This window comes from Pelobates fuscus, chromosome 4 (assembly GCF_036172605.1).
Source record: "Pelobates fuscus isolate aPelFus1 chromosome 4, aPelFus1.pri, whole genome shotgun sequence".
NCBI classification, from domain to species: domain Eukaryota; kingdom Metazoa; phylum Chordata; class Amphibia; order Anura; family Pelobatidae; genus Pelobates; species Pelobates fuscus.
In genome coordinates, this window is record NC_086320.1 from 225,030,528 (window position 1) to 225,043,216 (window position 12,689).

A 12,689-nucleotide genomic window follows, 5' to 3' on the forward strand; every position below is an offset into this window, starting at 1 on the left:
TAGATTGTATGGTAGTCAAATAGCTAAAGTAAGAAAGGAACTCGATGTACTGGCATTAGCAGAAACAGAAAAATATATGAGAGCATTAACCCCTTAAGGACCAACCTTCTGGAATAAAATGGAATCATGACATGTCACACACGTCATGTGTCCTTAAGGGGTTAAAATTGAAATTTTATATTCATGGCAATAAAGCAGGAAAAATGTTAGCTAATATGCTAAAAACAAAGTATCTTCAAACAAAAATCCCCTATATGATCTCGATGAATAATTGTAAATTATTTAACCCAAAAGATATTGTAGCTGAATTAGCAGGTTATTATAGGAAACTGTATAATTTAACGGAAGACTCAAATATATTACAGCCTTCTGGCTCTGAAATAGAGAAATTTTTGGAGGAAATAGATCTTCCTAAAATTTCAGTGAGTCAACAACAGATGTTGGTGGAGCCATTTATAGAAGATGAAATAAGCAAAGCTATATTGGCTCTTCCCAAACATAAAGCACCAGGGCCAGATGGTTATTATATGAAAATGGAACCGATCTTGACACCATTTCTTACGAAGCTTTTTAATAGCTTTAAAACACCAAATGCGATACCGCCGGAAATGTTAGAGGCATTTATAGTAACCCTTCCTAAGCCTGGTAAACCACCAACAGAATGCGCTAACCTCAGGCCCATTTCACTCTTAAATGTAGATATAAAAATATATGCTAAAGTATTGGCATCTAGAATAAAACCGATCCTATTGGGGCTTATTTCAGAGGAGCAAGCTGGTTTTGTTTCAGTTAGACAAGTAGAGGACAATACAAGACATTATATTAATCTTATAGAATGGGCAAGTATTAATAATTATCAGGGGATTTTGCTTGCTTTGGACGCTGAAAAAGCGTTTGATCGTTTGAATTGGGGTTATATGGAGCATGTCCTCCAGAAATACAATTTTCCACAATCCTTTGTGAACAATATTATGGCATTATACTCAAAACCATCAGCGAAGGTTATGAATACTGGCTTTATATCCTCTAAATTTGAGATCTCAAATGGAACACGCCAGGGGTGCCCACTTTCCCCAATAATTTTTATAATAACCTTAGAGCCCTTTATTAGACACATAAAACAACATGCTGGTATATGTGGGTTAAATACCCCGGTTGGGGAACAAAAATTAGCTCTTTTTGCTGATGATGCACTTTTATTTGTATCAAAACCTAAAGAATCATTACCGTATTTAGTTAAACTGTTGGAAAGATTTAGTATGATCTCCTATTATAAAAATAATGTTAAAAAAACCCAGGCGTTACCGTTGGGTGTACCTAAAACGGAGATAAATCAATTAGCAGGTACTTACTCGTTCGATTGGCGCAAAGATTTTCTAACATACCTGGGCATAAAACTTACTAAAACGAGCTCTCTTTTAATTAAGCATAATCATATTCCTGTATTACATAAATTAAAAGATCAGTTAGAAAATTGGGGGACTTTGGGGACATCTTGGTTAGGGCGTGTACACACAATTAAAATGATGGCCTTACCCCATATATTGTATCTTTTTCGAACTATTCCTATGGCTGTGCCAAAAAATTTATTAAAAAAATTTCAACTTATGTTTAATTCATACATATGGAAAAAAAAAACGCCAAGGGTGGCAGCTAGGCTTACAGAGCTTCCATATCTACAAGGCGGATTGGGTATTCCTAACATTATTAAATATTATCAGGCATCTATGTTGTCCTATGCTTTGGCAGTACTTTTCCGTTTAAATTCACCAGTATGGTTAAAACTGGAACAAGCTTGCGCTAAACCCTATTTAATAGAAAAGCTTTTATGGGAGACCTTAATGAATGGGTCAATAGGCAAAAACATGCTTTCTACGACAAAATTAATGCTCTATCATTGGTCAAAATGGACTCCTAAATTGCTAAAAGGTGTAAAGCTATTAGTCTTAGCACCATTATATGTAATAAAGTACTTTATACAAGATTTACATTTGAATACTTGGGAAACTAATGGCATTAGTAAAGTGCATATGTTATATAATGAGGCAGGGCTCAAATCATATCCTAGTTTGCAGGCAGAGTTTGCCCTTCCGAATAAAGAGGTATTTTCGTATTTAAGGATCAAGAATTTTTTGTTAGAAAATAAGCTGTTAAAATTAGATATGGCCTTAGTGACTTGGTTGGGTAAATTCTGTTTGAACCCTAATATGGAGAGTAAACCTCTTTCAATATGCTACAAAAGCCTTTTATATGTAAATGGGGAAGAAAAGTTGCCTTATATGATATTATGGGAACGAGACCTATCAAAAACCTTTGATCTATCCCATTGGTATCAAACTATAAAAATTACTAAACAAATATCTCACAGCCTTACATATTGGGAAGCTTATAGCAAAATATGAATGCGTTGGTACGAGGTTAAAGCATGTACATTATTGCATATTAATGAATAATTGATAGGGTATGACTGCAAAGCTGAAAGATTTAGGTAAAATAGTGTTAAAACTGTTAAAACAGGACGAATATGCTGAGCATTCCGCTTGTGAGTAAGAACTAATTGTCAATGTCAATTATTTTTACTTTGCATACTGGTATAAGTTGAATATAAGGATTATAAATTAAATCAAGGTAATAGCAAAGAAAAGTAAAATTGAATTTATTTTGTTTATGTATTTTTATTTTATTTAGTTTTATGTTATTGTGTTTTGTGTTGTTTATGGCTTGTGTTGTTTTTTCTGTGTGTGTAAGAAATAAAAAATTAACAATGATAACAACCAGAGCGTGATCAGACCAGATAATATCTCCCATCTAGCATGTTTCGACTATGTTTAGAGATAATCTCATTAAAAGGATACCATCTATACTGGATTAGCAAAGCTGGCCTTGTGCATAAAGGGAATAAGATTTATCATTGGTGTGAAAAGTACGCCAGCTATCATATAAATTAAACTGGAGCAAATGGATTAGATTGAGCCTGGATTAGTCTAAACCTAGGTGAGTGTTTGGGTAACGAAGTATCTATGTTTGGGTCGAGAATGTGGTTGATGTCTCTACAAATGATAGTGGTGCCCCTCTGTACAACCGTCACCCTACGGAATACTCCATGCAAAAAATAATGTTTATTCTCATTGATTTGCCTCTTTAGTTAAAAGGCAAATCAATATTCACAACCTATTCACAAACCGGACTTTATATAGGACACAATGCCATGCGTTTAGACTGGAAGAAAGAAGATTTTGTCTAAGGCAAAGGAAAGGTTTTTTTTACTGTAAGAACAATCAGGATGTGGAATTCTCTGCCTGAAGAAGTGGTTTTATCAGAGTCCATACAGATGTTCAAACAGCTACTAGATGCATACTTGCAAAAACAGAATATTCAAGGATATAATCTTTCAATGTAGGGTAATAACTGCTTGATCCAAGGATAAATCTGACTGCCATTCTGGGGTCAAGAAGGATTTTTTTTCCTAGCTTGTTGCAAAATTGTGCTTCAAACTGGTTGTTTTTTGCCTTCTTTTGGATCAACGGCAAAAAAACAAATGTGAGGAAGGCTGAACTTGATGGACGCAAGTCTCTTTTCAGCTATGTAACTATGATCCTCCCGCTGACACACACACATATTCACTGACAGACACACACATACAGACACGCTGACACACACTGACACTCACAGACACACACATACTCAGACAGACAGATACAGACACACACAGACAGACACGCTGACACTCACAGACACACACATACTCAGACAGACACACACACACTGACAGACAGATACACAAAGAGGCAAAGGCCAGAGAAATTGCACATAGTGGCTGGGGGAGAGCAACGGCACAGAGATGCTGGTGGCAGAGAGGAGGCACAGAGATGATGGTGACAGAAAATGACACAGGGAAGCTAAGGGCAGAGAGATGGCACAAAGAGGTAAAGGGCAGAGAGATTGCACAGAATGGCTGGGGGCAGAGCAATGGCACAGAGATGCTGGTGGCAGAGAGGTGGCACATAGATGATGGCAGAAATATGGCACAGGGAGGCTGAGGGCAGAGAGATGGTGCAAAGGGCAGAGAGATGGCACAGTGAGGCTGGTGGCAGAGAGATGACAGAGTGAGTATAAGGGCTCAGAGATGGCACTGGCAGGTTGTTTGGGGGCACATGGCAGTAGCAGATGTTTTGGAGCCACATGTGGCTCATTGGCATGATATACAAAGTTCAAGAATTTACTGCTCTGTGGCATGATATTTAGGATGTATGCATTTACTGCTCATTGACATGATATACCAAGTTTATGTATTTAATGCTTCATTAGCATGATATACCTGGTTTATGCATTTGCTGCTCATTGGCATGATATATCAAGTTTATATAGAATTACCCTGCCGTCCATGTGTTTTTTCCAACCAGGGCATATATGCGTGACTGCGTCGATGTGCATGTGTGCGTGTGCGTGACTTGGAAGGGGTTGGTGGTTAGGGGTTGATGGTGGAGTTGGAAACATATGAAAAGTCGGAACTGGTTACTAAAATTTTTGAATCCCATTACTGTATGGGGCATGGAGAGAAGAAATATGCTTTCTTAATTAAGATCTTTCAAATCAATCGCACATGAGAAAACTAAATTAGGATGCCATCTACTAAACTGGTGAAAGACCAGAATTAAGAAACAGGATGCTTTCCTGTGTTCATTGTTATTACCACTAGTATTATCATTACTATGTTACATTTTAGATCTCATGTGAAAAAGATTGCTGAACCCTACTTTACAGAGGTCCAGATCGTATATCTCCTCCCTTTCAACATCCACTTGCCGAAAAGCTTCAAAAAAGAAGCCTAGGACTGCTGCAGGCTGGGGCGACGCTGATTAGCTTAGCGCCGTTAACTCGCACTCTCAGCCAATCAGTGGTTCTCCATTGGCTTGAGAAACACACATTTTTCTCAAAATGTTTTTTTTTTTATGAATGGAGAGCCACATCTCAGCCGAGAGCATGAAGTGACCATTCTAAGCAAATCTGTGGCGCTCATAGGCTTTTGTTTTCAAGCTTTTAGAAAATCGGATATTGGAGCAATCTGGTTAGACTTTAAGGATTTATCCCTAGAGCAGGGGTCTCCAAAAGGTAGATCCCCAGATGTTTTAAAACTACAGCTTCCGTGATGCTTTCTCATAAAGGCATGCAAAGCATCATGGGAGTTGTAGTTCTAGAACGAATAGCTTAACCTTTTTTCTTATAGTTGATATAGGAATTTAGTTAAAAAAACAGGAATTGTGGAACATTGAAAAAGGAATTGCACACTAATTTTTCCAGTACGGCTTTTTTTCTGTTATAAAGAAAACTCATATTAGTTCATTTTTATCAGAAATGGAATCTTCAAATGATTGCTAATATTTCTGACAGGGCACCGTTGGCTTTTACTATCACTAGAATAATAAGTGGAACTCTAGCTTTCACAATCCTAACTGCTCCCTATCAAATTGTGTACAATTTTAGTGATTAACTATAAAAGATGATTCCTAACATTATAAGAGTGACCCCTATGGGCACGAGGAAGGCGCAACATGTTTTTTGTCCATATTCGCAATGCGTTCTAACCCCAGTACCCGCAGGGAAGAGAATGGAGTGCTAAACACAAAAGACATAACGCAGTATTTACTTCCGCTTATACTAGCTGGTGTGTAAGCTAGAGCTTACTTCCGGTCGGTGGCTACGGAGTCCAGCTTTTACAAGTGTCCCCACTGCTTACTGGATACATCAACAACAACAGGGAACTAATTGTTCGTAGCAGCGAGATGTGTTTACAGTAGGAGTGCAGATAGAGCAAAACGTAAGTTTCCTTTTCTTAAGCCTTTGTATGCAGTTTGTAAAAGCTAGCACACTGGATAATGCACACTGTTACAGGATACGCTTACACTATCTGATCTACATTCTAAATTCAATATATTGTTGATTCTTGCAATAGAATATTTCGAGTGTTAAACCTACAATAGTTTACTGCTGTTGCTGCTGAGCACTATCGAATTGATCTGAGAAATTACACCAGAATGTTGTTGTATTTTTATGCATATATTATAAGTATAGACGTGTTTTGCTTTTATGGGGCTACACCCATAACATACAGTAAGTGCATACCTCCCAAATGGACAAATAGGCCACTTGTAAAATGGACACTATAGGCACCTAGACCACTTCAGCTCATCCACGAGAGGCGCTTCTGGGTCATTAGGTGACTTTTGGTAGCCTAACTGATGCTGGGCGTCCTCACTCTCTGCATTAAGGGACATCCAGAGTACACTGAAAGCCCAAAGGAAAGTATTGATTCATTTCTTTCCTATAGGGTAGTTCTAATGCAAGTGCGGCACTTGCCGCTCTTGTGAGTTAGGTCCCTGACGTCGGTGGAGAAGCCAAAACGTAGCCTGACCCAGTACAGAGAGACATCAGCGCTGGATTCAGGTAAGTGGCAGATTGGTTTTTAACCATTCTGCACTGTGTCAGGCGAGCAAGGGGGTACTATAGTGCCAGGGACGGGCCTGCTCTGAGAGATTTTAGATGACTTGCTAATGACAATCTATACAACTAAAATGTTATGTAGAACAAAAAATAATGAATTCAAGCAGACTAATTTTAAAATGATTTATTATAGTTTAAAGTCAAATTACTGGATTATTTCTGTGGCACTCTGGCATAAATTAATACATACCAAGGATACTACAATACACTTCTACAAAAGAGGGACATTGGTATCAAAAAGAGGCACAGAGGTATTTGGATCACAAATAGGGACTGTCTCTCCTAAATAGTGACACTTGGGAAGTATTTAAATATACAAAATCTGTAGACGTTACAAAAGGGGTACGACACAGAAACATTAAGATACAAGATCCCACCTCACAAAGCGTTAAAATAAACTACAGTGGTATGAATACAAACAACAATTCTGTAATATTTGTGACAGTTTATACATATAAATATTTCGATGAAAGTCACTTTAATTGATAGCAAAACGATCTTCCTGGGTGTCAATCAGACAACCATGGAGGATTTAATCTGTTAGCACATGTTTGCCTCCCCCTTCTCAGTGAGGTATTGCTTCTCAACAAGCTATACAGTATATGTGCTAAAGTCACTAGCATGCGATTGCAGTGCTCTAATGATTCTCAACGAGAAGCTTCTGATAGGTATATCCTAAGGCACAGACTTAAAGTCTGTGTCTGCAAAAGAGCAGTCCTGCAGCTTTTTCAAGCTATTTTTCATACACCCTTAAAAAAGCCATGCAGAAAAAATATGTGCCTGTTTTCTTTGGGGGTATATCTACTAAATTGTTGTTTTTTTTTTTTTTATTTTAAAAAGGGGGTTTCAATGGAATGTTCCTTTAATAAAAGCAAAGGTTAAAGGGGTGCTCCATACTCGAAGTGAGTTCTTGAGTCACATTGGTTAATGCTTGATCTAGATCATTCATTAAAAAAAAACTAAAATCAATGCACAATTTACTCCTTATAGCTTTTTTTGGTGTGGAAATCTTCAAACACAACTCACCAGCCTTTAGTTCTATAGCCTGGGCAAGCGGCAGGGCTGCTGCTGTGGATTTGGTGAGGGTCTGTTCCAGGGCACAGTAATCTCTACCACGTGGTTCGCAGTCAGTAATAAATCAGAGCATAGACCACGGACCACAAGGGAGCGAATACTGTGGTTTGCACTTGCCAGAGGTGCAGATTACACTGTACCACCAGGAACTTTTAATCTAAAAAGAACATCCAGAAGCAACAACCCCTTTCTCTGCAGAAAGTTAAGCAGGAGGGGAGCAAAACATAGCACACAAACACATTATCCAGAGCCATCATCGTACATCACATGCACATTACACAGCAAGTTGTGGGTCAAACTACTTGCAAACAGTTTGATATTTACATGGGTCTCTCCAGGCAATCACTCTCCTTCTGATCTCTTCCAGACAGGTAAAGTGGAAGTTCAGATTCCACTTTGTTATGTCCATTTTGTGCAAGTTTCCAGGTCATTAAATTTCTCAGCTAGCGAGCAACATACAAAGTGTCGATATGCTAAAATGGAATTGTGAACTCCTGCTTTGATATAGTTGGTATAACTACAGGCACACGATTGAGCCATGTAAGTGTAAAACTTTCCAGAAATGGTCTTACATCTTCTGTTTGGAACAGCGGAGGGGATTACTGGTACCATTGCCCCAAGAGTGCTGTAATGGTTACAGTGCTTAAAGGTCTGTTAAAATAATCTTTAAAAACTTAATTTGCTTTGTTAACACAAGGTACAGGAACAATTATCATTTGTATTCTGCTGCAAATTTGTACTACAATTATTTATTTGATTTTGTCCTATAGGGTTATTTATTTGATTTTGTCCTATAGGTATACTTTAAATGTACAGGCAGATACTATTGAAATACATGCTTGAAAAATGTCTATGGGAATGTGCAGATGCATTGGAATGATGAAGTTTTTCAAATAATTTAGTTTTTTTTTTTCTTTTTTCCTAATTTAGTTTTCTATCATAAAGATGGAAAGTTCATCAACTAACACAAGTACACCCCTCTTTTGGTGTAATGTAAGTATTGAAGCTTATAAGTACTATTTTTTTTTTTCCTGTATGCCAAAAAAACTGATTTATTGAAAGAGAGTATGTGGCGGAACCAACCTCGCCACTGAGAACTGGAGAAGCCTGGTTGCTAGCCTCCTGCCCAGTGATTATGGTCCCTGGGGGGTATTGCCCTTTAAGGGACTGAATTGGGGCTTATGGACTGCTACCATAATGTACTGACCCTTTAAGAACTACTTGTGGGCATGTGGATTGTATAATACTGTCCCTAGCCCTTTAAATACTTTGGGGACAGATTGGTACTTTTGTATATGGCACTTCGGACACAGTCGAAGTTGTCGAAGTGGCCGGTATCGGACAAAGGACCACGTGGCGGCGGCCATTTTAACTTCAAACACTGCCGACCCTTAACATCAACTCCACTTCGACACTTCGACTAAAGTCGAAGTACAGGCACACTTCGAATGGGACTTAGCCGTTTTTATGCCAATAATTGACCGACCGCACAGCCCAAATCCATGGAACTGTTTTGGGCAAGAAAATGTGCTGGCGGTCGGTCATAAAAGGACTTCCGTGTAACTTTTGATCCACTGGAGGGATTTGCCTGATTTTTGGAAGTGTTTATGTTTAAAGTATGCTGAGTCTGAATATGTGATTTTTATGTGAATGTGATGTATGGTTTTAAAGTTATGAAAGTTGTGTAAAAGTATATTTTAAACTGTATGCATAATGGTATTATGTGTCACACTAAGGGGAGGGGATGTGTGGGTTGCACCCGTGTTACTATTGGTTATTTTATGCCTCCCCCTGGGTGTGGCCTGTATGTGTGAGATGGAAATAAAAGCCAGGCTGGATGAGCCAATCGAGAGTTCCTGTTTAACCCTCAAAGTGAAGTGTCGTCTCATTATTGGGGGAGGATTTATTGCATGCTGTTCCAGTTTGACTGCTAGGAGTGCAAACCTATTCGTATGGTTCCTATTCAACTGTCTACAGCATTCTGAGGCTTGAGCGGATTCATATGCTTCTCCGATACGGTGATTGTGGTGTCTGCCAGAGTGCTTGGAGTCCTCAGGAAACGCTAGGAGCATCCTTTAACGGAGGTACTCAGTCGGGGTGCCAGGCGATCCGTTACAGAGTACATATATAATTCCTTATGGTCTAGTCACATTTTATGCAGACATCAGAATTTCATTCAACAGAATGAAGAGAAGTGGACCCAGAAAAGACCCTGAGGGATTCCACTTACTTTTGACAAATGTGAACATTTTCCATTGAACACTCAAAGGGCCTTAACCATTACACTGTGTGTCGTGGTAATGTTGTCAGGTTTACCTTGGTGTCCCCTCAAATGTAAACAGTCAAAACTTTTACCAACTTAACTGCGGTCCACTGGTGCCAGTCCCTAACTCGACTCCTTTCAAACTGCTGGGCTAGCTCAGAGCAGTTCATTGCTGACTTTCAATGAAGGAGGTGACTGCACTCTGTGGTCCTCATTTGTCAAATAATTTGCAGGTGTTTCATTGAGGTAGCCTCAGATTGTCTGTCTGTTAGTGATAGGCTGAGTGCATCAGCTAACACTCTGTCTTTAACTGCTTTTCATTGAGAAAAATGCATCTCTATTAATGTGAAGCTAGTGATAGGCTGACAGTGTTGGCTCTCAGCCTACCATCAGTGCAAAGTAAAAATTTCCCCCATTAAGGACTGTGGTGGAGAAAGAGGAGCTGAGATAATGAGTGCCTTCTGGACAATTTTGGGGTTAAAACGTTCATAAACAGTTTAACCCTTAAGGTAGGACCGCACCAAGGACCTCCAGGCACTATATAAACTTAATTAAGGGGAGCTGAGCCTAACCTTGAGCCGGGAAGCACGTCATCTCACTCAGCTCTTATCATGAAGCTGAATAAAAAATTAGATTTTGCATGATTTTACCCCTCCATCACCTTCATTAAACACTGGCAAACCCCGAGGTGAACTCTAAAGATGCACTCTATGCCATTCATGCACGCCGCCAAAGCGAAACGGCAGAAGCGGACGTCTGGGGCTTACAAACCCACCCACAGGCTTAGATCTGTTTGCACTGCTCGGCAGCCTCGAGCCCTTCGAAGACTTCAAAACAGAGGCCTCCCTGATCGCTCCCTTACCAGATCGGACTTTGACTATGGGGCGGCGGACTTAGAAGCCGACTCATTGGCCATCCTCAGGGTCCAGAGATCTCTGGTCCATGCTTCAACGGCAGCCGCATTTCAAAATGGCGGAGACGGTGGGACTTGAAACCATGCAGTCTGGAACTGATACCACGCAGCCTGACTAGGCTCCTGAACAGGTACCTCACCCTGCGGGATACCCAGAAGGATCAGCTCCAGTCACCCAATGTGACTTTCACAATCTGGTCACAGAGATTTAAAAGCCGATGTGACAGCCATAAAAGTCGATATACAATCTGTAACAGACAGAGTAAAAGAGTCAGAGGATAACATTACAGACCTCAAAATGGGCCTGTCGTCACTAACAGGCACTGTTCTAACCCTACAAGCAAATAAACAAGCCCTCTCGCTCGACTACACTGCTTTTGATGACAGGTCACGGTGCAATCACTTGAAAATAAGGGGTATACCTGACTTAATCACGCCTGATGAGCTCTCTCACTATATGAGGTGACTAGTGGCCTTAGTACTTCCACCCAGCTGGGCAAAGAAGTTCTCCCTGAATGGGATCTATCGATTTGAAATTGATTTCAGGCAGAACTCCCTCTACCGTGACACGAGACGTCATCGTTGACTGTATCACCTCACAGGATTAAAAGATCATTGATGACAGCACTACAGGGCAAGTCACCACTAATCTTTGAAGGTTTCTACCAAGACCTCACAAGATCCATACTGCAATGGCGAAGATCCCTGATCCCTGTCACCAGCCAGCTTAGTACGGCGGGAATAGAATATCACTGGAGATCACCCAGGTTCCTAGTGGTGTCACACAAAGGAACTGTACATAAAATTTCTATGCTTGCTGAAGCACCATATGTTCTCTGATTTCTGGGCTTACTGGAACCGCCGAATGACCCTGCGCAACGATCCAGCACACATGCACGAGACCCAATGCAAGTTGTCCCCTCCACTTTTGCGGTTCTCCTGACCTCATTAACAGGGACATGAATGTACAAAGAGGACTGCTGCTAATTTGTGGTCCGTTTAGTTAAACTAATTTTACCCATTCAGTTTTATTATTTATAATCTTGATTACTATTTAGCCAGATACAGTTCATGTGTTCGGATAAAGTTCAGCTATTTACACTGAGCCTCACCTCTTGTAGCCAGATGCTCCGGCTCTCAGATGACTGGGGAATCACCCATACTCTATGGGGTGCTTTGCCACACCAACACCCCCTCCGCTGCCCCCCTGGTCCGGGGTACATTTTATAAGACCGCCTGATTGTGCCCTTCCCATTGGGGCCCACTGTTGTGAAAATGTCAATGTTTGGTTGTTTCACTCATGACCCGTTCTCACCCTTTGACAGAAGTTTTCTCCTGTATCACATTGTATGTATACCATGTCCTTTCTTTACTTCTGTACCCCACCATGCACTGATCTAACAAAGAAAAAAATTCAATAAATATTAATTGTCAAAAAAAACCAAAACTTTATTGAGATTAAGTTGTTGTGGTGCAAGGAGTGTGCATTAAAACTGTGGCCATTGCCAAAGAAAAAAAATGTCCCTACTTTTTCTTATGTATATAATTTTTTTTTTTTTTTTTTTAAACCTTGATGTGAGAATTTTACATGGGGATGGGGGGAGGTGGAAAGAAACAAAGAAATCAAAATAGTGTGGAACATTAAATGCGAGTAGAAACCGCTTCCAGGAGTAGATTGGAGCAAGAAGGCAAACTTCTGCAGCTGGGGGTGTTGGAATAGGAGCTAACGCTTAAATGTAACATTTTAGACAACGGCCCAATTAAGCCAAGCAACAGTCCTTTTGGAGTGAATATTAACAAAGGCAATGAGGCAAAAAAAAATAGATGAGTCGGGGCGGGGCCTAACCGCTGAGCAGAGAGGACGTTAGCCTCAGAAGCTCCTGCTACAAGCATCAAATAAAACAGATTTTTATGGTTAAAACGGTGACTAATTGTAAC

At 40.0% G+C, this 12,689-nt stretch overlaps 1 protein-coding gene across 5 annotated transcripts in view; it reads left to right on the forward strand.

Annotated features, from left to right (window-relative positions):
• The first annotated feature begins 5,675 nt into the window (after nt 1–5,675).
• LOC134608803 (uncharacterized) overlaps nt 5,676–12,689 on the forward strand; it is a 233,460-nt gene continuing 226,446 nt past the window's right edge. For 4 of the 5 annotated variants that reach the window (XM_063451916.1, XM_063451914.1, XM_063451915.1 and 1 more), the window contains exons 1-2: nt 5,676–5,818; nt 8,506–8,568. In XM_063451916.1, coding sequence (XP_063307986.1) covers nt 8,521–8,568 — 48 coding nt within the window. In that variant the 5' untranslated portion in view covers nt 5,676–5,818; nt 8,506–8,520. Of the gene's footprint in view, nt 5,819–6,355; nt 6,445–8,505; nt 8,569–12,689 lie in introns of those variants that run through there. The other variant, XM_063451913.1, reaches the window with a different exon arrangement.